Genomic DNA, 19828 nt, shown 5'->3' on the forward strand with positions numbered 1-19828 from the left:
GTTGAAACATATATCCCAAGCAGCCGTTTGAGTAATCCACAGAACACTATCTCCTAACGTTGTAAGCTGAGCCGATTATATCGGAATTAATTCCTGAATCCATATGTCTTTGTACCCGAGTCGGACCAAAAATTGCGCGGTAGTAGCCGAAGTCAGAATCGAAATCAACCAGTACGCATGCGACGTGAATCAGAGCATGAATAGATGCACTGCTGCTGCAGGAACAGCGGTGTGAGACTGCATCGAGAACAGGCTCCAGCGGCAGTGATGCCATCTATAGCTCTGTCGAGGTGGCCTTGACCAAGCAGCGTAAACTCACAGTACTAGGCTGCTGCTGTTACTCTAGCACTGGGCCAGGTGGTCGCTGGCTTTCAGCGCAGGTAGTACGCCCCACAAAACAGCGCGACAAACAAACGCCGCTGGTACGACTCCCTACCGCCTCTATATACAAACATCCGCCGTGGTCTACGCGACTTCGGCGGCCCCAGCTTCTGCTGGGCTTTGGTGTTTGTTTTTTTCACATCCTGGCTTGGCCCCTAGTCTTCATTCCATAATGGCAAAACTGAACAGCAATATCTGACAAAACAAGCTCATTCATCAATATCATCTTGCGAAAGGATCCATACACTGCCCATCGCTTGCGTCACTGTTTTCCGTTAATTGGCTTCGTTTGATTCAACTTACCTTTAGCGCGCCTTAAGCTCAGTCATCTGTAACCTTCTCTCAAGCCCATCTCATCCTAACCTACCATCCGTCCATTACTGTCACCTCTCCTCTCTCTTTGCTATCAAAGGTACGGTCTAGTTCATCATGGCACGATAGGCAACGATAACAACTGGCACGAACATAGCACGTCCGTCGGCGTCGTCACTGGGGCTTTGCGACGCACTCAGCTGTTGACGCAGGGAATCGAACCTCGTACCTCTGGTTTCCCAGACGCGTAGTGGTCAACGTAAACGCGTTAACCACGACACTATGCACAGTGTAAGTGTTGGGGGCAAGTGTAGCTATCAATGCTTCGAGAGGCATTTGCATAGTTATCCTGAAGTTGATGACAAATTGCGAAACAACTACCGATGCCACTCCGTACTGAATTGTCGCCGCTACTTCCGCCGCGCGCACCGGTCCTGTTACTGCCATCCTCTCACTGAGGCCATTGTACGTCTGTATGCTACTACAGTCGTTTTGATGTGACTGCGTTCATAGGAATCGTAATGAGAAAAATTAAAACTGACTAATGACATCTCAACTTGGTTATTTTGTGTCTCGATCCTGCGATGCCGGTAAATGCACAGATCCTGCTCAGGAGATAGTCGCGCAAATGGTCGACATTCAGATCTGTCATCCCTCCCTCCAAATGCACCCAGTTTCTTTCACAAGTTTAGTCACTGTTCATCGAAATCACATCGCGGGCACTCGAACGGTTTATGACATGTTCACATCCACCAGTTCGTACGTAATCACATGCGCCCGCGAAGAGTACGGTCTCGACGAATGACTCACAAATGTGAACACAATGACGATGCTTCGTGATTTCCGCGGCGTGAATGTGACCATTCAGCACAGGACCAAACCATACCACGCACATCACATCACCACAGGAGTTATCATTCTCACGGCTTGTAGTTCACACTCGCCTCTATAATTGTGATGATGTACACAATCGTCGCTTGCCGTAGTGTCGTGGAACAGCACCAATGGACGTGACACCTTCTGGGAGGGGACCCGGCATTGCAATGACAAGCGGTTCGGCTCCAGCTGACTATCCTGTCGTCGCCATCGCCGCCCACAGGCCGGCTGGAACACCCAACAGAACAGACCACACCACAGCACCAAGCACGATACACCACAGGTCGTTTCTCTTCGGCACCTTCAGGCAACGCCACCCAGTCAACGGCTGCGCGGTCCTCCAGTGTCCGCACGTCTCGCAGGATTCGCCTGTCTCTGCCTGCTGCATGTTTGACGGGTCCCACGCAAAACAGGGCCGCGGGCAGGCCGAGGCACCGCCGTCCATCCCACTCACAGGCGGCGGCCCACTTCACCCGGCGGTCCGAGCCCCCGCCACTTATAAACCAGGTGTCCATTACCGCCTGGGACCCACCCGAAGACGGCCGAGTCACGCCCTCGACTACTTCTTCTTGGCTATGCTACCGAAGGCGGGGATGGTCTTGGCCGGCGGAGGCAGGCCGGTGGCCAGACCGGCCGGCTTGATGATGGGCACGCTGGAGCCGTGCGGGGCGCCCACCTGGTCCCACTTGCTGCGCCGCTTGGGCTCGCCGTCTAGCTTCTTGGTGCCCGTCACCACCTCCACCTGGCGGCGCAAGGAGGAGAGGGAAGGAATGTCACGAACAGCACGGAGCCCACCGTCGTCGCTGTGCTGAGTGCATCAGAAATGCATGGACGTTGTGGCAAGACAGGCGGAGGAGAGCCGTCCGTTAGTAACGTCACGGCTACCGACGCAAGGGATGCAAGGGATACAATTTTTCAGCCTCAGCGAACCGGCCGGGCCCAGCGCAGCCAGCGTTCCTGCAGGCACTGCAAGCCGTTCCAAACGGTTTACAGCAAGAATCGCAGCTCTTTAAATGTCTTGCTTCAGGCATTTGCATATCAACTATTAAATTGGGAGCGATTCTACGGTGACATTGTAATTACAAACCATACAAATTTTGCCTTCTTTAATCGATTAACGAGGAACAGTAAACTTCGCAATTGTGACATAGCCGCGCAACGCATACCGAAAACACGACCGGATTTAGATAGCCAAGCGTCGCAGCCACCAGATAAAAACATATTTTGGCGGAGGCAGGAATGGACAAATGCATTACATATAAACGGCACGTGACTGGTCGGGCATGTAAGGCTCTGTCGTGCGAATCAGGACACAGAACACGGCACTCCCACGTTTGAGCGATTCCAGCAGATGGCTTGTCCATCCACGGCCTACCGACTGTGCCCGTCTACACGCTGCCAGGCCACGCCCACTATCGGCTGCAGTAGAGCAAGGAGGAGTCGAGTCCAGACTGAGCAGCTCGCCGGAGCCCCGGACGCGAACTCGCTGGGACGACCCATCCCGTCCTGGGCTCGCCGCGAGCCGCGCTGACCGACGCAGTCACCTTGGTGCGCTCCTTCCTCTCCTTCTCCCGTCTCTCCATGTCCTCCTTTTGTACTCTGGCCAGGTCGTCGTAGTACGACTGCTTGCCCCAGATCGACGGGTCGTACAGCTCCTGCCGTCGGAAAATGGGTGAGCAGAGGTGGGTGTCCAGGAAGCACGTGCCTTACCCAGGGCACGCCGAAGAAAACGAGTGAGTGACGTGGCAGCCCATGACAAAGTCAATAACCACCAATGGCTTCTATCACGAATACTAACACCACGCGGTGCGCAACACCCAAATGCAATGCAACCTTTCAACCATCACACGACACTCTACGTACACATCGGGCCGACGCCCGGTCCAACCAGTAACCAGCACAGCGCCGCCAAGACACAGCATCCCACCATACCGGCGGGTAGTTGGTGCCGAACTCGTCGATGTCGCAGAAGGTGATGAGCTTCTCGTAGATGGAGGGGTTGCGGAAGTCCTTGTGGGAGCGCAGCCGGTCGTTCATGTCGGCTCCGGTCCGCTCGCGCTCCTGGCACAGCTTGGCCACCATCTCCTGCCGACACGGAGACGGCGCGTCAAACGGGTGGCAGACGCGGGCCGGCAGGCGGAGAGCTGCTCCAGCCGGCTGGGCGCGCCAGCTGCACGCTCGTATAACATTGGTGGCACCATTGGCAGCTTGATCATGCGCCGCTCCCGCAGTTTTACTGCAAGCAGGGAGCACCCGATGAGTGAAAGCCCCTGCGCGTTGCTTCGCGACGATCAACCACCAGACATTTACACTCGTCATGCGACCAACAAGCCCACTTCCAGAGGCATGTTGACGACAGAACGAGCGGATAAATGTCCGCGAATGTACGAAGGCTGCATGCTTGCGTTTGGGAACAAGCCACTACACAAAACCTACACAGGGGATGGTTGGGACATCAACACCAGCTGCAACCCACAGCACTCATGGTGGCCCAACCGACGCCGCCCCCTGACCTGCACAGCCCTAAGGATGCCATCCTCCACTGACCTGCATATGTTTGAAGCACCTGTTGGCCCCAAGGACATCACCCCCCACTGACCTGCAGGTCTTTGGAGCACCTGCCGGTCCCAAGGACATCACCCTCCACTGACCTGCAGGTCTTTAGAGCACCTGCTGGTCCCAAGGACGTCACCCTCCACTGACCTGCAGGTCTTTGAAGCACCTGCACGGCCCCAAGGATGCCACCCTACACTGACCTGCAGGTCTTTGGAGCACCTGCCAGCTGGCTCAGAGGGGATGAGGTCTTCGCTGGCGGCGGCGGCACCGGCGGCCCCATCTCGCTCGCCCTCCTGCTCGCCGCCCTCATCGTCCGAGCGCGAGATGTCCATGTCGTCGCTGCCCGCCTCCAGCTCGTCGTCCAGGTCCAGGTCATCTTCCGGGTCTCCGACATAGGAGACCAGCCGGGCCGGACGGTCTGCCAGCGAGGAAGGTGTGGCATGACCAGAGTTGGCTGATCCAAAACCTGTTTTTAGATAACTGGGTATGTAGAAAGTTGTGGCCTGCGCTAATGATTTATTTGGCACCTTGCTTTTGGTCCTGGAATATTAATCTTTACCCTATATCATTATGGAGTTTTAAATGCTGCCTGAATGCATGACTTGTACCACAAAATGGTGCCTCATTGAGGACACACAAACATCTCCAAAGAAATATGAAGAACTGAAAGGTCTTAAAAATGGCATGTATCTTACTGACACAACACATATACAAACACACACATACACACATATATCCCCAATCAGTGTCAACACTGTGTGTGTGTGTCATTGGGGCTTTGTGACACTCAGCTGCTGAGGTTATATGGCATCACCTGCCTCTCACCCTGGCAGGAAGGGCGGGCGCTGCACGGAATCGAACCCGGTACCTCTGGTTTCCCAGATGTGCAGTGGTCAACGCAGACACGTTAACCACTACACTACTGGCGCCCATCAGTGGCAGCACTAGCGATGATGTTATGTAAGACAAATGCATGATCAATAAGGTAATCAATGGGCATGGCCACCCACAAAACACATACATTCACAACTCAACTTGAGTGCTTAATATATAAAGCATCCCAGTCTTAGTTCCAAAACATTTTTGTAGCACAAGCTCATATGTCATGATTCATATCTCACAAGCCATTTATAATATGCATCACAAACATTTGCAGGAGCCTAAATCAGTTTAAGCTACACTTGAGTTGTGGCTACACATTGCACATACATATAAAACTTACAGAACCTTAATATTTTTGCATTTGAAAATGACAGCCAGGTGGGCTTACTACACTTATATGATACTTGGCCAAAGCCAATAAACACATCTGACTTCTTTTCAAAGCAAATGGATTGACAGCAACACATTCCAGAAATTCACATTTGACTCTTGTACAAAGCAAATAGATTGACAGCAACACATTCCAAAAGTTTTACAATTCACCACAAATGTTTTGTGTGCCACCTAACAAGCAAAGCATCTGTTTTGCTTGCATCAATATGCTGCAACCATCACATTTTCCCAAACATGTTGAGTGCTTTGAATCCTCTTTTAACAACAAGACTCATGCTCAAGCTCAAGCCAAGCAAACATATTGAACTTTTGAACACCACAAATGAATTGAGTTATGGATTTAAGAAATTTTGTGATTAACCATAATTGTTCTGCCTGCCATCAGACATACCAATATGTTACAATCATCACATGATTTATTGAATATGGTAAGTGCTCTGAATCATCTTCTTACAATATAAGACTCATGCTCATACTCAATTCAAATCAACATACTTAAATACTGTGCACAGCAAATTGACTGACAATGAATTGCATAAATTTTGCAATTCATTACAAAAGCTTTGCTTGGCATCAACCATTTGAATACGCTGCAACCATCACATTTTTTCTCGAGTGTGTTAGTGCTCTGAATCATCTACCGACCCGAGTGGGTCACACATATTGCTTGCCTGTCCCGAGGTCAGCCTGCAAAAAAAATCCATCCACTATGAGCCAGTAACATACTGTACACATGGTGTAGGGCATGCTGAGCCTGGTGCACACACACTTTACTAAGGGCAAGCCAATGTCTATTGAATTTCTACAACTTTTTGTTTCAACTCAAACATGTTTTCAGCACACACTTGCTTGCCATTTCCTTAATGGCAAAATAAATCCACAAGACAGAAGTTCTCTATATGAAACATTTGGTGGTGAACAATATGACCCTTGACAGGCTCTCTTTTACTTTATGGCCTGCAAACCATGAAGCTATTTGCTGGGACATCACTGATACACTGGACACAGCAGATTCTGGAGCGGCACATTGTCTGCAGTCCGACCTCAAGCCTACTTGAGGTCCACTATGGCCAAGCACATCAAAGTTGTTAGAAAATAGGGGAAGAATAAAAAAGGATGTTCAGGAAGAAAAGGTCTGTGCAAATTCAGTCAGCCTTTGCAGTAATGCCTCACCAAAGTTTGAGTTGCTGTTTTCTTCAATTTGCTGAACCTCTTCCTCTTTTGGTTCTTCACGTGAAACACGTGTTGGTCGATCATGTGAATCATCTTCTCCTTCAGAATCAGTATATTGCGCACTCAGACTATTCAATGCGGACATTTTGGAGCTACAGAAATGGATCAGTCCAATACGTTCAACTCAAACTAACACACACACCAGTTTCTCCTGTGGCTTCTCAATTTCTAGCTGCGCCTGGTCCTCAGGCCGCTTGCAATTGCGCGCATCAGGTGCTTCTTAGATCCTAAATCCCCTCCAATATGACACCGGATCTTCTTACAATAATATGTAAGACAAAAACTGAGAATGTACACGGTTAACCTCACACCGTCTTTGTACTCATACACGGTGCTACTTCTATATTACCCCAACGCGTTGCCTGCGACTGGGACAACAACGCACACACCAACACACGGAGCCGCTTGAAGTACCCTTCGCTGTACTGCAAAATTGTTCAGGGTCGGACAAAATGATTGGTCCCTGTTAACTGGCCACCAAAAATGACTTAAATGACCAAAATAGACAATTTTGACGAAATTGGACAATTCATAACCAAAATGAGTATTTCACCCTGATTGGACTGTTGCCACCAATATGGACGCTTTCTCCGTCAACTTAACAAAATTGGTAACGGTAATGCCTGCGTAAGTCATTAAATGCACGAAAGAAATGTCTAGAAAGAGACGTCTTCCATCAGATTAGCAAAGGCCACCCCAGATAGGTGAAACAAATGACCAAGATATGTGGGGAAATCAAGAGTTTGTACCAGAATCTTGAATATTTTGCTAACAAGCAAAAACCACCATGTTCTTAAGCAAACTGACATCAACTTTGGAACTTTTTGGGACACAGACGCCATCATCCGCACTGAAGTTGCGCTCTTGGGCGAGTCGCTGATTAGCATTGAGTTCCTGACATACCTAAGCATCCGGGGGCGCAGACAGCTGGTGGGAGGGGAGGCATCCTCGCGTAAAGCCTTGCATGGCCCTCAGGAACATCGGCACAGATTGTCAAGGTCCCCCTTTAAGTGCTCGAATTGTTGAACGGAGGACGATCCCGGGGCAAAGGCTTGGCCTCCAAAAGGTCAGATCAAGGGAGTCGTTGCGCCTGTCGCGGGTCCCCGGGACGATGAAGGTGTCTATGCGGTCTGAGACCATCAATGCTGTTCAGTTGGTTGTGAGTCAGCTTGGACCCTAGGAGCCCATTTACGAAGCAGGGATAAGGCCGGCATCTACCATTGTTACTGAAGGCCTCTGTATCAAAGCACAGAGTGTTTAACAGTGGAGCGTGTCGGCAAGGGGCTCCTAGTCGCCCAAAGGCACATTTTGCTGAAGAGGAAAAGGACGGGACCCTGAATGTCAAATAGCCACTTGCGTTGGTCAAGGTACTCTTGCCTGATATGGGATGAAAGTGCAAGAAATGGCAACGTAATGGTCCACAATGAGGCAATAGAGGAGCCCTTGGCACGGGCCCGTTTGAGCCGGAGGCCCAATAACCCTAACCGTGGTTCATACTCCGGTTCATATAGGTGCTCTGGTGGTATGTTTTATTTCTGCCATAATTGTCTTTAAAACCTTTCTGAACTGATGATTTTGAGATCAGAGCTCACGCAAAGGCAAGATTGTTGAGTGTGCTCTAGAACTTATTACCTTCCTATACGTTACGACAGAACTTTTCGAAGAAATGCATTTTCTGTAATGCTTGGCACAGCCCACGGCTTTTTGATCTCCCTAGCATTAGCAGCCGCTGTCACCGACCGCAAACCATCCAAACCAGAAGTCAAATGGTGAGCGCACGTAGACGCAGCTAAGATAGAGAACGCAGAGGCTCACCTCCACCTCACAACAACCCCTACACACCTGGCTTTGAGTTCTCGCTGGGATACCCCGCTCCCGTGTTTGATTTTCCTGGATGTGCCCCTGCAAGCGCGTACATAGCAACTTGAAACCCCATAACGCCACCAGTGGGTTGGGATCGCCAGGAGCTGAAACCAAGTAAGTTGTGGAGGGCGACGAGCGAGTACTTTTGGTTGCAATTTAGTTCATTTTGGTGATTGTTCGTGTCTTTCCACCTGTAACCGAAGGTTTTAGCTCTGATATCTGGCTGGTCTACTATACAAGATTTTAGCTGGCACCCTTGGTGATCACTCAGTCTTTTGTAGATAAACTGGCTATTCCCACTCGTTGACGCGGTTGGTGATCATTGTGTTTTGATACTATTCTGGTAATCCAATTAATTTTTGTCCTCAAAATACAAAGTCTTGGCGGAGCATGTCTGTTTTGCTGCACGGATTATCGACAAACCTAATCTTTCAATTAACGGATGTGAGTACGATAAAGCTTTCAGAGACCATGACCACATTTCAAAGCATTTATTATCGTTAGATTTCAGCACCAAGCATATTTTGGAATATCAAAGGCAAGAACATGGCATTGATGATGATTCAAGAAACAGAACTCATGATGTGAGGGAGAAAATACATGTCATCGAATTTACCAGATTCGAGACTTCCAGCCAAGTGCAATTTATCGAGTGTTTTCTTAGAAAGGTTCCAGGACGAGAATGCGGCAGTAAATAAAAGGTGACCTCTTTAATCCAAGCTCCACGGAATGACGCTTGTGCGACGATCTCAGTGCTTAGAAAACAAATAAGACGGGTGGGATCGGTGGGACAACCCCGGTGGCACGGTCGTAATGCGCGTGGATGTGTGACGGGATCCGTCCACGCTCAGTATGTAAGTACGATTGAGCTGGCTGCTGCAGGTTTCTTTCAAGGTCTTGGAACGTGAGACTCACAGAAAAACAAGTTCGACCCAATTGGTCGGTTTGCTTGTCGCGAATCCTTGCGTGTGAAATATGCTACCACTTTTGCCGCAACTGCCACAAGATTTCCCCGGCCACCTTTGCGTTCATGCGATACGGGAAAGGGTTGTGTTCTCATAGCTTATGCGTCAATAAAATATTGATGTATAAATTCTCTGTTGTATCATTTAGGTGCACTGTACTAGGATGGCATAATTATATTTTGAAGGTGACTGGGTTGTGCTATTTTTTAATATACTGAGACATATGTGTGCTTTTGCCTGCTAGTATTACCAAGTAGCTCAGGCTGTCTTGCTTTTTTATCACACCCAGGCTTTTCTTGCTGCACCATTCTTTACATCAATCAAACACAATTTGCCTGCTTGTGTTAAGGAAGCACTCAAATTTACCTTTTAGCTGGAACACTCTCCATTGCAATTTGAGCCTTCATTGTTGCAAAAGTTATTTTGAATTGCATCAAAATGTGATAGATGTGAGTAAACTATTGCCATAATCCATTGATGATCCATTACCAAGGCTATTTTGTGTCTTAAAGGGAAAGAAAATGAATTTTATAAACAGCAGTGATTCTCTCAACAGGTCATAGAGCCTCACTCAGGCTGCCACAAGCTGGGCATTGTGCATTTTCATCAACTCTGATATTACTCCACAGGATGTGATGTGTCACATTTTGTGAGGTCTTGAGATGTCAATGTCAAGACTTGACATGATATATCAAGGCTTCACATATTATGAAGCATTGGCTAGTTGTAATGACAAAAGTGTACAACTAGCCAACAATGGCTAGTTGTGATGACAAAAGTGTGCACCACAAGTCATAGGCACAGGCATTTGTATGTTCTCATACAGACAGAACAGCTCTACCTGTTTGGGGGCATTTCAAAGATTGGTGCTAGATCTCAGCACCTGTAAGAGATGAAGATGTGACAACAATGATATGGTGCAGACATTTGATTCAACTACAGCTCACAAACATACCAGAAAGCTGTAGAACATAATTTTGCACTAGTTTTTTTACAGAAAGTGGTCAATACTGCCTTTTCTGAAACCATTTGAAGATACAATATATTGTGATTCACACCTAGAGAGACTAGGCCATCTAAAATACAAGGACATTTGTCAACATTTAGTTTAGGTATGTTAAGACACTTATCTGTTGTGGGTATGTCAATGTTGCATAGGCATGTTTTCTGGCAAAAAGTATGTTTTTTTATGTTTTTGTCACTTTTTTGTCACAGTCAAGTGGACAAGTTGTATCGGTCTAAAGATTCATTTATAGCTAAATTTATGCAGGTCAGATGATAAAATTAGTTCTGAGGATGTATACAGAACCTGAGGCAGGCCAACCTCGATGGGCCTGTGTGGCTCTTTGCTGACCATATGTTCTTATGTCTTTATGTTTAAACCAAAAGAGTGACCTTTTGTGTATTGTTTGTACACCTAGCATAATTTATATCATTGTGTATTGTGAAGGCAGTTGGCAGTTGAAGGTCCTTTCACATGGATTGGTCTGTTGAAGTCACAGTTTGACCACAATCTGGTCGTAGCACTGAACCTGATTCGTTGTGTGTGCTGCACCTCTGACACACATGTGAAGCCCCCATAATTGACTGTATTGGCCTCTTGACAAGAAAATACATAGAAAGTCAGCCTTGGTAATTTGTGATTGCATTTATTCATGGATTACATTACTTTGGAAGATGGCACCAATATATATATATATATATATATATATATATATATATATATATATATATATATATCTATATCTATATCTATATATATATATATATATACACATACACACATGGCAAAAATACTGACAAGCCCAAGTGTTTGGTCTCAAATGAAGACAGTGCTGCCTCACACACTATGTTATATTGTAGCACATTGAGTATTGCCTGCGCTTCTGGCTCTGAAGAGCTCTGGGGCCGTAGTTACACCTCTCTTATCAGGCAGTGTCTTGCCCAAGTCGCACGTGCCCCACAATGCAAGGCATCTAACAGTCACCTGCCATGCTCTGCTGGGGTCCTGGCAGAAGTTGTACCTCCTTTGTGCCACAGAGGTTTTGGCAGCAGTCAGCAATGGTCCTTGCAGTAGTTTTACCTCCCTTGTGGTGTAGAGTTTTTGGCAGTAGTCACACCTGTCTTGCTGTGGAGGGTTTCGCACGTGCCTCGCCGTGGAGATTTTACGCAGGCCTCGCTGTGCAGGATTCACACTTGCCTCGCTGCGCACACTTCACACCTGCCTCGCTGTGCAGGGCTTCACCTGCCTCACTGTGCAGGAGTCAGCACCTTCCTTACTGTGCACGGTTTGCGCCTGCCTCGCCGTGCAAAGTTCGCACAAGCCTCGCTGCGCACGCTTCATACCTGCCTCGCTGTGCAGGGCTTCACCTACCTCACTGTGCAGGAGTCAGCACCTTCCTTACTGTGCACGGTTTGCGCCTGCCTCGCCGTGCAAAGTTCGCACAAGCCTCGCTGCGCACGCTTCACACCTGCCTTGCTGTGCAGGGCTTCACCTTCCTCACTGTTCAGGAGTTAACACCCTCCTCACTGTGCACGGTTTGCGCCTGCCTCGCCGTGCAAAGTTCACACAAGCCTCGCTGCGCACGCTTCACACGTGCCTCGCTGTGCAGGGGTTCTGACGATAGGACAGTCGGAAGCCACGGCCCACTCGCCGCTCATTGGTGACGAACCTGGCGACGAACGGCCCGGCCGAGCGATCTGTGGACAGGGCGAGCGGTTAGTCGGCGCCCTCTCACACGTGCCACGCACAGCTGAACCGTGTAGGCGTGTAGTCAAGCTGCGTAATGGAAAGCCGGAACAACTGCCGCGCCGTACGGGGAGAAATCGAAACGTACTCGGACGAGGTCGCCCGCTGAGCGAGCGGGCCCGGTTTCTTCCGGACCCGAAACCGTATCCGCCAAGGTGTGCATAGCTGGCGCAGCTGTGCCGTTCCATAAAACGGGGGTCAGGTCGTCTTGTTCGTAGTCGCGGATGATGCGCCTGATTAGTTCCCATGGTGCTGATGTTGCCATCATCAGCCCATTATTCGCGGCGTGGGCGTGCGAACAATAACCCGCTGGTAACGACACTGGCTTGCCTTTCACGCGATGTCGACCCACTGGTGACGTGACACCGACCTGCTGGTGATGTGACATCGACCCTTTGGTGATGAGACACCGACAGACTGGTGACGTGACACCGACCCACTGGCGACGAGACACCGTCCCACTGGTGGCGTGACACTGACTCGCTTGTAACGTGACAGACCCATTGACAACACTGCCACGTCGCCAGGGCGAGTTTGCACCATGTCTGCGGCGTCAACACGCCGCGCACCCTCGGGCGCCGCGGCGCGCGCTCTGACCGGTGACGTCAGCGTTGTCGGTGAGCGTGCTGGTCATGGCCGCGTCGTTAAGCCTCTCTCCGCAGAGTCGGTCGGCGCCGAGCAGCAGGTAGTCGTCGGTGCAGAGGGCGGGCCCGACGCCGGCCTGGCCGGCTGGCACGGTCGGCTCGCCGGCCCCGACTGCGGTCACACGTCCGAACGGGTCACGCCCAGGTCACGCCGACGGTCGGCCGGCCGGCCGGCCCGCGCCGCCAGTACACAGCGAGGCGGCGACGGGACGGACGGGCGCCGTGCTGCGACTCCGCCGCTGATTCCGCCCTCCCCCCCCCCCCCTCCCAGTCAGAGCCGCTGGCATGGGATGAACGGCTGTCGGGTGATACCTGCAGCTTGACGCCGACGCAGCTCACACGGGTGTCACATCCGTGGGTAGTGAGCCCACGGGGTCGCCCGGACATTGATCGATACGTGCCGTTTTTACATCATTGTTGGGGACGTTCGCGTTTGAATCAGTATTTCTGAGCGCGCTGCCTGGGACTGCCTGGGTGCTATATAGCCCAGGCAGTCCCGTCCGCCCGGTATTCCCCCAAATCAAGACCTGTTTAGTGATGTCGTACTGGTGACGTGTCGCGAGCAGTAGTTTCGCACGCAGCGTCCGTCAAGGCTCACAGTTGGAGAAAGTTTTGAGTCGGTCTCAGTCACCCAGACTGTCGACGAGCATAGTGCCGCGAAAGTCCTATTCTGCAATGGCGAGTCATAGCTAGTGTCCAATGGCATGAGTCACAGCGTCTGCCGGACGGACCAGTCACCTGTGCTGTTGTCGGGCTTGAAGTTGACAATCTCGAACTCGTCCGCCTCGGCCATGGTGCCGAACTTGTCGGTCGAGTAGGTGATGCTGCAGAAGTCCACCTCCTTACGGATGCACATCGCGTAGTTCAGGTTGTTCTGGAGGGGCGATCGCCGATCAGTTTAACGACAGGTGCCGGCTGCATGTTGTGTAGCGCTTCTGATTCCCGATGTGAGTGTAGTAAATTGCACTGTTAGATCCTGTCTCGGCATCCTGGTCTCGCGGGGAGTCACTCCACTCGTGCCGTGGGAGCCGCTCCCTCACCCGGCACCGTCACATCTCGCTCTCTCGCGCAGCCCGAGCCCCGGCCGCTCACCAGATAGCCGGCGCCAGCGTCGCGCTCCATGTAGTTGATGCTGGCGATTTGCCCGGTGCGGCCGGTGTGGTACTGGAGGCAGTGCGGCGGCGCGGCGCCCGGCTGCCCCGGCCGCCACTGGCTCACCCGCACCCGCCAGCGGTGCGGCGCCAGCGACGACGTGACCACGCGCAGCTGCACCGGGCCCGGCCGCTCGCCCACCTCCAGGATCACTGGGGGCGTATCAGTGGGGACAGTCAGGGCAGGTCACAGCTCTGGGGTCAGTGTGGTCGGGGCGGCGGTCAGGGCAGGTCACAGCTCCGGGGTCACTGGCCGGGGCGGCGGTCAGGGCAGGTCACAGCCCCGGGGTCACTGACTGGGGCGGTGGTCAGGGAAGGTCACTCACGTGTTGTATGAGTGACTCATACGCGGTCCACATTTCGGGGCTAGCACCCTTAACATTCGGATGCAGCGCAGCGCGGTTATCGCCGATCACAGCCGCACTATCACCCCTCGCGCCGCATGCCGGCGCCGCTCGTCCCGGCCGGTATCGGCCGCGCCGGGCGCCAGTGTGTCGGGCGCCGGCGGCGGACGGGTGTACTCACGATGCTGCCCGCTGTTCTGTCCGCAGATGGTCGGCACCAGGCTGTTGCCGTCCTGCCCGCTCACACTGAACAGGTCCCGGGTGCAGGCGCCGTCCGACTGGCCTGCCATCTGCCGGCACGATTGCTAACTGCAACGGCAGGTGGGTGCCAGCCGAGCGCCACGGTCGGGCTACGAAGGACCGGAATTAACGCCAGTTTATTGTCTTAAGAGGTACTGAAAATGCAGAGAACTGTTAACATCATGCGGGTGGAATGAGTCACGCACCGTTCGTTGTTCTTACTCGTTCTAAGAAACACCTGCAGTTCTCTTGTTTTCTGACTTAAATTCGTTTAGCCTGCCGGTAAATGAGTGGCTCTTCAGATGAAGTGTGAATGACGCCCCCACCCCCCCCCCCTCCCCACCCTCCGTCCTGCCCCTCTGCTGCCAGCCGGCCTGACGTGTGGTGTCCGGCCGCCGCCAGGATGGGCTCGGAGCGGCCGGCCGTGCTGCGGCAGCGCTCCTCGGAGCGCGGCGACGCCGGCCTGGCTCTCGAGCACACCATCTGCCTGCTGGAGCGCGGCACGGCCGTCACGCGCTTCTGCCTGCGCCGGCGACCCGAGCGCAAGTCGCTGGCCGTGCGCCGCGAGACGGGCCAGCTGATCTGCCTGAAGGCCAGCGTGCCGGAGCGCGGCCGCGGCGACGACAGCGAGATGCTGCTCGACCTGCGGACGGTGCGGCAGGTGCGACGCGGCCGCGGCTCGCGCGAGTTCGAGCGCTGGCCGGAGGAGGCGCGCCGCTGCGACCCGGCCAAGTGCTTCGTGGTCAGCTACGGCACCCAGTTCTGTCTGAAGACGCTGTCGGTGGCGTGCCTGTCGGAGCGCGAGTGCGACACGTGGCTGCGCGGGCTCGGCGCGCTCGTCGTCGAGGCGCAGGAGACGCCGTACCCGTCGCAGGTGATCCGGTGGCTGTTCAAGGAGTTCTACGGCATGGGCGGCGCCGTCACGCTCAAGGACCTGAAGGCGTTCTTGCCGCGCGTCAACTGCAAGCTGTCGACGGCACGGCTGAAGGAGCTCTTCCAGGAGGCGGACGAGGCGAAGAAGGGCCGCATCATGTTCGACGACTTCCTGCGGCTGTACTACCGCACTGTGTGGGACCCGCAGGTGCTGGTGGGTGACCTGCAGCGGCTGGTGCGGCCCGGCGAGCCCGTCTCCGTCGCCATCTTCTGCCGTTTCCTGCAGGACGAGCAGCACGACCGGCTGGGCGCCGACGAGGCGGCCGCCGGCCAGTTTCTGCGCGACTACCTGCGCGACCCGCAGCGCGACGTGCAGGAGCCGTTCCTCAGCGCCGACGAGTTCGTCGGCTACCTGTTCAGCCGGCAGAACGAGCTGTGGGACGCGCGCCACTCGTCGGTCACGCAGGACATGACGCGGCCGCTGGCGCACTACTGGATCGCCTCCTCGCACAACACGTACCTGACGGGCGACCAGTTTTCGTCTGAGTCGTCGGTGGAGGCGTACGCGCGCTGTCTGCGCCAGGGGTGCCGCTGCATTGAGCTCGACTGCTGGGACGGCCCGGACGCCACGCCGCTCATCTTCCACGGTCACACGCTCACCTCCAAGATCAAGCTGGTGGACGTGGTGCGCTGCATCCGCGACAACGCCTTCGTCACGTCCGAGTTCCCTGTCATCCTGTCGATCGAGGACCACTGCAGCCTGCCGCAGCAGCGCAAGATGGCGGCCGCCTTCCACGAGGTGTTCGGCGACATGCTGTTGACGGCGCCCGTCGACCGAGCCGAGAGCGAGCTGCCGTCGCCGCAGGCGCTGCGCCGCAAGATCCTCATCAAGCACAAGAAGCTGCCCGAGGGCTCGGACGAGGTGGTCGTCACTAGTCAGGACGACGGCTTCGACGGGCTCGATCTGAGCGACAGCCTCAAGAACGGTATCCTCTACCTGGAAGACCAGGTGTACGGCGACTGGACGCCGCACTTCTTCGTGCTGGCCAACCAGCGTCTGTACTTCACAGAGGAGCACTCTGCCGAGCCGGCCGACGACGACGGTGACGAGGCCGAGCCGCTGCCGCCAAAGGCGAACGTGCCCAACGACGAGCTGCACTTCGGCGAGAAGTGGTTCCACGGGCGGCTACAGGGCGGCCGGCAGCGCGCCGAGCAGCTGCTGCGCGAGTATTCGTACCTCGGCAACGGCACGTTTCTGGTGCGCGAGAGCGAGACGTTTGTTGGCGACTACTCGCTGTCGTTCTGGCGCAACGGCAAGGTGAACCACTGCCGCATCCGCACCCGGCCTGAGTGGGGCCAGAACAAGGTGTACCTCATCGACACAGTAACGTTCGACTGCCTGTTCAACCTCATCAACCACTACCGCGCCAACCCGCTGCGCACGCAGGACTTCAACATGCTGCTGTCGGAGCCGGTGCCGCAGCCCAATCAGCACGAGGGCAAGGACTGGTACCACGCGGACTGCTCCCGCGACCGTGCCGAGGAGATGCTGCGTCGCGTGCCGCAGGAGGGCGCCTTCCTGGTGCGGCCGAGCCAGCGCGACGCGGCCGCGCTCTCGCTGTCGTTCCGCGCCGATCGGCGTATCAAGCACTGCCGTGTGCGCCGCGACGGCCGCCTCTACGTCATCGGCACCGTGCAGTTCGAGAGTCTGGTCGAGCTGGTCGCCTACTACGAGAAGCACCCGCTGTACAAGAAGGTGCGGCTGCGCTACCCGGTGACGGAGGAGCTGGTGGCGCGCGCCGCGCCCGAGAAGGGCGGCGCGCCGGCTGACGGCCACGCCTCCGGCACCTACATGGACCCGGCGTCGTTCGCCGCCAAGGTGACGGTGCGCGCGCTGCACGACTACCGGGCGCAGCGGGACGACGAGCTCACGTTCTGCAAGCACGCCGTAATCACCAACGTGAGCAAGGAGAACGACGGCTGGTGGCGCGGCGATTACGGAGGCCGCCGCCAGCTCTGGTTCCCCAGCAACTACGTGGAGGAGGCGGAGGCGTCGGACGAGGCCGACCCGTCCGTGCTCGGCTCGCTGCAGCAGGGCTCGGTTGCGCTGCTGCGCGCGCAGGTCGAGCTGCTGCCGGCGCCTCCCGCCGCCGACGGCGCGCCGCAGCTGGAGTGTGTGCTGCGCGTGCTGCCGGCCACGTCGCTGACGCCGGTCGACCTGGGCTGCGCCAGCTGGACCGAGGGGCGCGACTGGGAGCAGCGCGTGCGCCAGGTGGCCGAGAGCGGCCAGGATGCGGGCGGCGCGCGCCGTGACATGGAGCGCATCAAGCGCATCGCCAAAGAGCTGTCGGCGCTGATCGTGTACTGCCGTACCGAGACCTTCCAGCCGGAAAAGTTGCGCGACGGCCGCGTCTTCCAGGAGATGTCCAGCTTCCCCGAGACCAAGGTGGAGAAGTGGGTGCAGCCGGCGCAGGTCAAGTTCTTCCTGTGGTACAACCGGCTGCAGCTCAGCCGCGTCTATCCCAAGGGCCAGCGCATCGACTCCTCCAACTACAACCCGGTGCCGATGTGGAACGCCGGTTCGCAGATGGTGGCGCTCAACTACCAGACGCCGGACCGACCGATGCAGCTGAACCAGGCGCGCTTCATGCAGAACGGCGGCTGCGGCTACGTACTGCGTCCAGCCTTCATGCAGGGCGACGAGTTCGATCCGTTCGACAAATCGACGCTGCCGTTTCCGCCCACCGTCTACACGCTGCGGATCGTGGCCGGCCGGCACCTGATGAAGCAGGGGCGTGGCCTGGTCAGCCCGTTCGTCGAGGTCGAGGTGGTCGGTGCCGAGTACGACAATTTCAACAAGTACACCACGCGCGTGGTGCCCGACAACGGCCTGGCGCCCGTCTGGAACGAGACGTGTCAGTTCACCGTCCACTGTCCGGCACTGGCGCTGTTGCGCTTCGCCGTGCACGACGAGGACATGTTCGGTGACCCCAACTTCCTCGGCCAGGCCACGTACCCGCTGCCTTGCGTGCGACCGGGCTTTCGCAGCGTGCCGCTGCGCAACGGCTTCGGCGAGCTGCTGGAGCTGGCCTCGCTGCTGGTGCGACTGGACGTGCGGCCGGCGGAGCCAGCGCCGCCGTCCGTCAACCAGGCGCTGGAGGGGCTCGTGCTGCCCGCGCCCGACGGCGGCTCCGTCATCGCGCCGCTGCGCTCCCAGTGAGCGGGCCGCACGCCGCGCCGCGCGGGCCTGTGTGGTGCGGCGGGCCGGGCCGGGCCGGGCCTCCGTGCGCCGGAGGGAGGACTCGACGGTGGGAGGAGAGTCCGCGGAGGGGGCGAGCCCCGGATCTGGAGGAGTCGGCCGCCGATCTGATGGCCCAGTGGCGCCGCCACGCCCGGCGCCCGGCCGCCAGAGGGCGGGGCGCGCGAGCGGACCCGTTTTGCGAGCTTCCCCGCCGTGCATGCGGACGGCATGGCAGCCCACGTGTGATCGGCTTGGTGCTATGTGGACCGGTGATGGCTCACCTGTCGCCTGTTGCGGTGGCTAGCGTAGCTCGCATGTGAAAGATTATTTTCGCCGTTGGCACGGTGGTTTTTTGTACGGTCATTTTCGCTGCGTTCCGCTTTGTGATTGGAATATCCTTCTATGTGGCGGTCCGCCTAGCTTGCCGCGGTCGGGTTGTCTCTGTTCGTCTCGGTCAGAGCCGGAGAAATAGCGATTGTTGATGAACCTCGCCGCGTCGCACTGTATTCAGCCAAGCGATGGGGTTGTTTCTTTGTCACTTGTGCAATTGGGCAACTAGTTAGGTTCTCCACGGCCATATTGGAATTTCACCTGCAAATGTTATATTGATTTTCGTCTATTGACGGCAGCGAACCTTGCCGACCTCTGTCAGCATCATGCCCTGAGTTAAATCGCATGGGTAAGGTTGCGCAACTGATTAGGAAAGAACTTCCCCTACAGCCTGTGCAGTGTACGGGGGAAGCGCGTGTGCTGGCCGTGCTTGCTGGGAGCGGCGCGGCGGTCTGTGGACCACAGGTGTTACGAAACTGAACGGGGTGACCAATGATCCCCGGAGTGTTCAGCGTTCCTGAACTGCACGTGGACCAACCAGCCGTGGATGGAGTTGCGTGTTTGCCTCAGCCGGATGATTCATTAGTTTCGCACGCTCGGCACGTCGGGTGCACAAAGTCGTGAAGTGGGCGGGAGAAGACAAGCTTAATATGCTGTGTGGCCTGCGCGTGAGAGCACGCCCCCGGTGTGCCCTGCGCGTGAGAGCGCGCCTTCGGCGTGGTCGGCGCATGAGAGCACGCCCCCGGTGTGGCCGGCGCGTGAGAGCACGCCCCCGGCGTGGCCTGCGCTTGAGAG

General features: G+C 55.2%; 2 protein-coding genes across 2 annotated transcripts; one reads left to right on the plus strand and one right to left on the minus strand.

The window, feature by feature from the left end:
- Positions 1-1367: 1367 nt before the first annotated feature.
- Positions 1368-7310, minus strand: LOC119094072 (SAP30-binding protein). The gene is made up of 5 exons (XM_037217151.1): positions 6574-7310; positions 4326-4543; positions 3502-3654; positions 3114-3224; positions 1368-2311 (listed from the first exon to the last, which is right to left on the minus strand). The coding sequence occupies exons 1-5, from the start codon at positions 6716-6718 to the stop codon at positions 2129-2131; spliced, it is 810 nt and encodes a 269-aa protein (XP_037073046.1). The 5' UTR covers positions 6719-7310; the 3' UTR covers positions 1368-2128.
- Positions 7311-9266: 1956 nt separating this feature from the next.
- Positions 9267-18670, plus strand: LOC119093830 (1-phosphatidylinositol 4,5-bisphosphate phosphodiesterase gamma-1; the record flags this gene model as incomplete). The annotated part of the gene is made up of 3 exons (XM_037216842.1): positions 9267-9350; positions 14557-14670; positions 14992-18670. A coding segment is annotated over exon 3 (3678 nt), but the record flags the coding sequence as incomplete, so codon positions are not given.
- Positions 18671-19828: the final 1158 nt, after the last annotated feature.

The sequence above is a fragment of the Pollicipes pollicipes genome, unplaced genomic scaffold (assembly GCF_011947565.3).
Source record: "Pollicipes pollicipes isolate AB1234 unplaced genomic scaffold, Ppol_2.1 Scaffold_4002;HRSCAF=4701_pilon_pilon_pilon, whole genome shotgun sequence".
NCBI classification, from domain to species: Eukaryota; Metazoa; Arthropoda; class Thecostraca; order Pollicipedomorpha; family Pollicipedidae; genus Pollicipes; species Pollicipes pollicipes.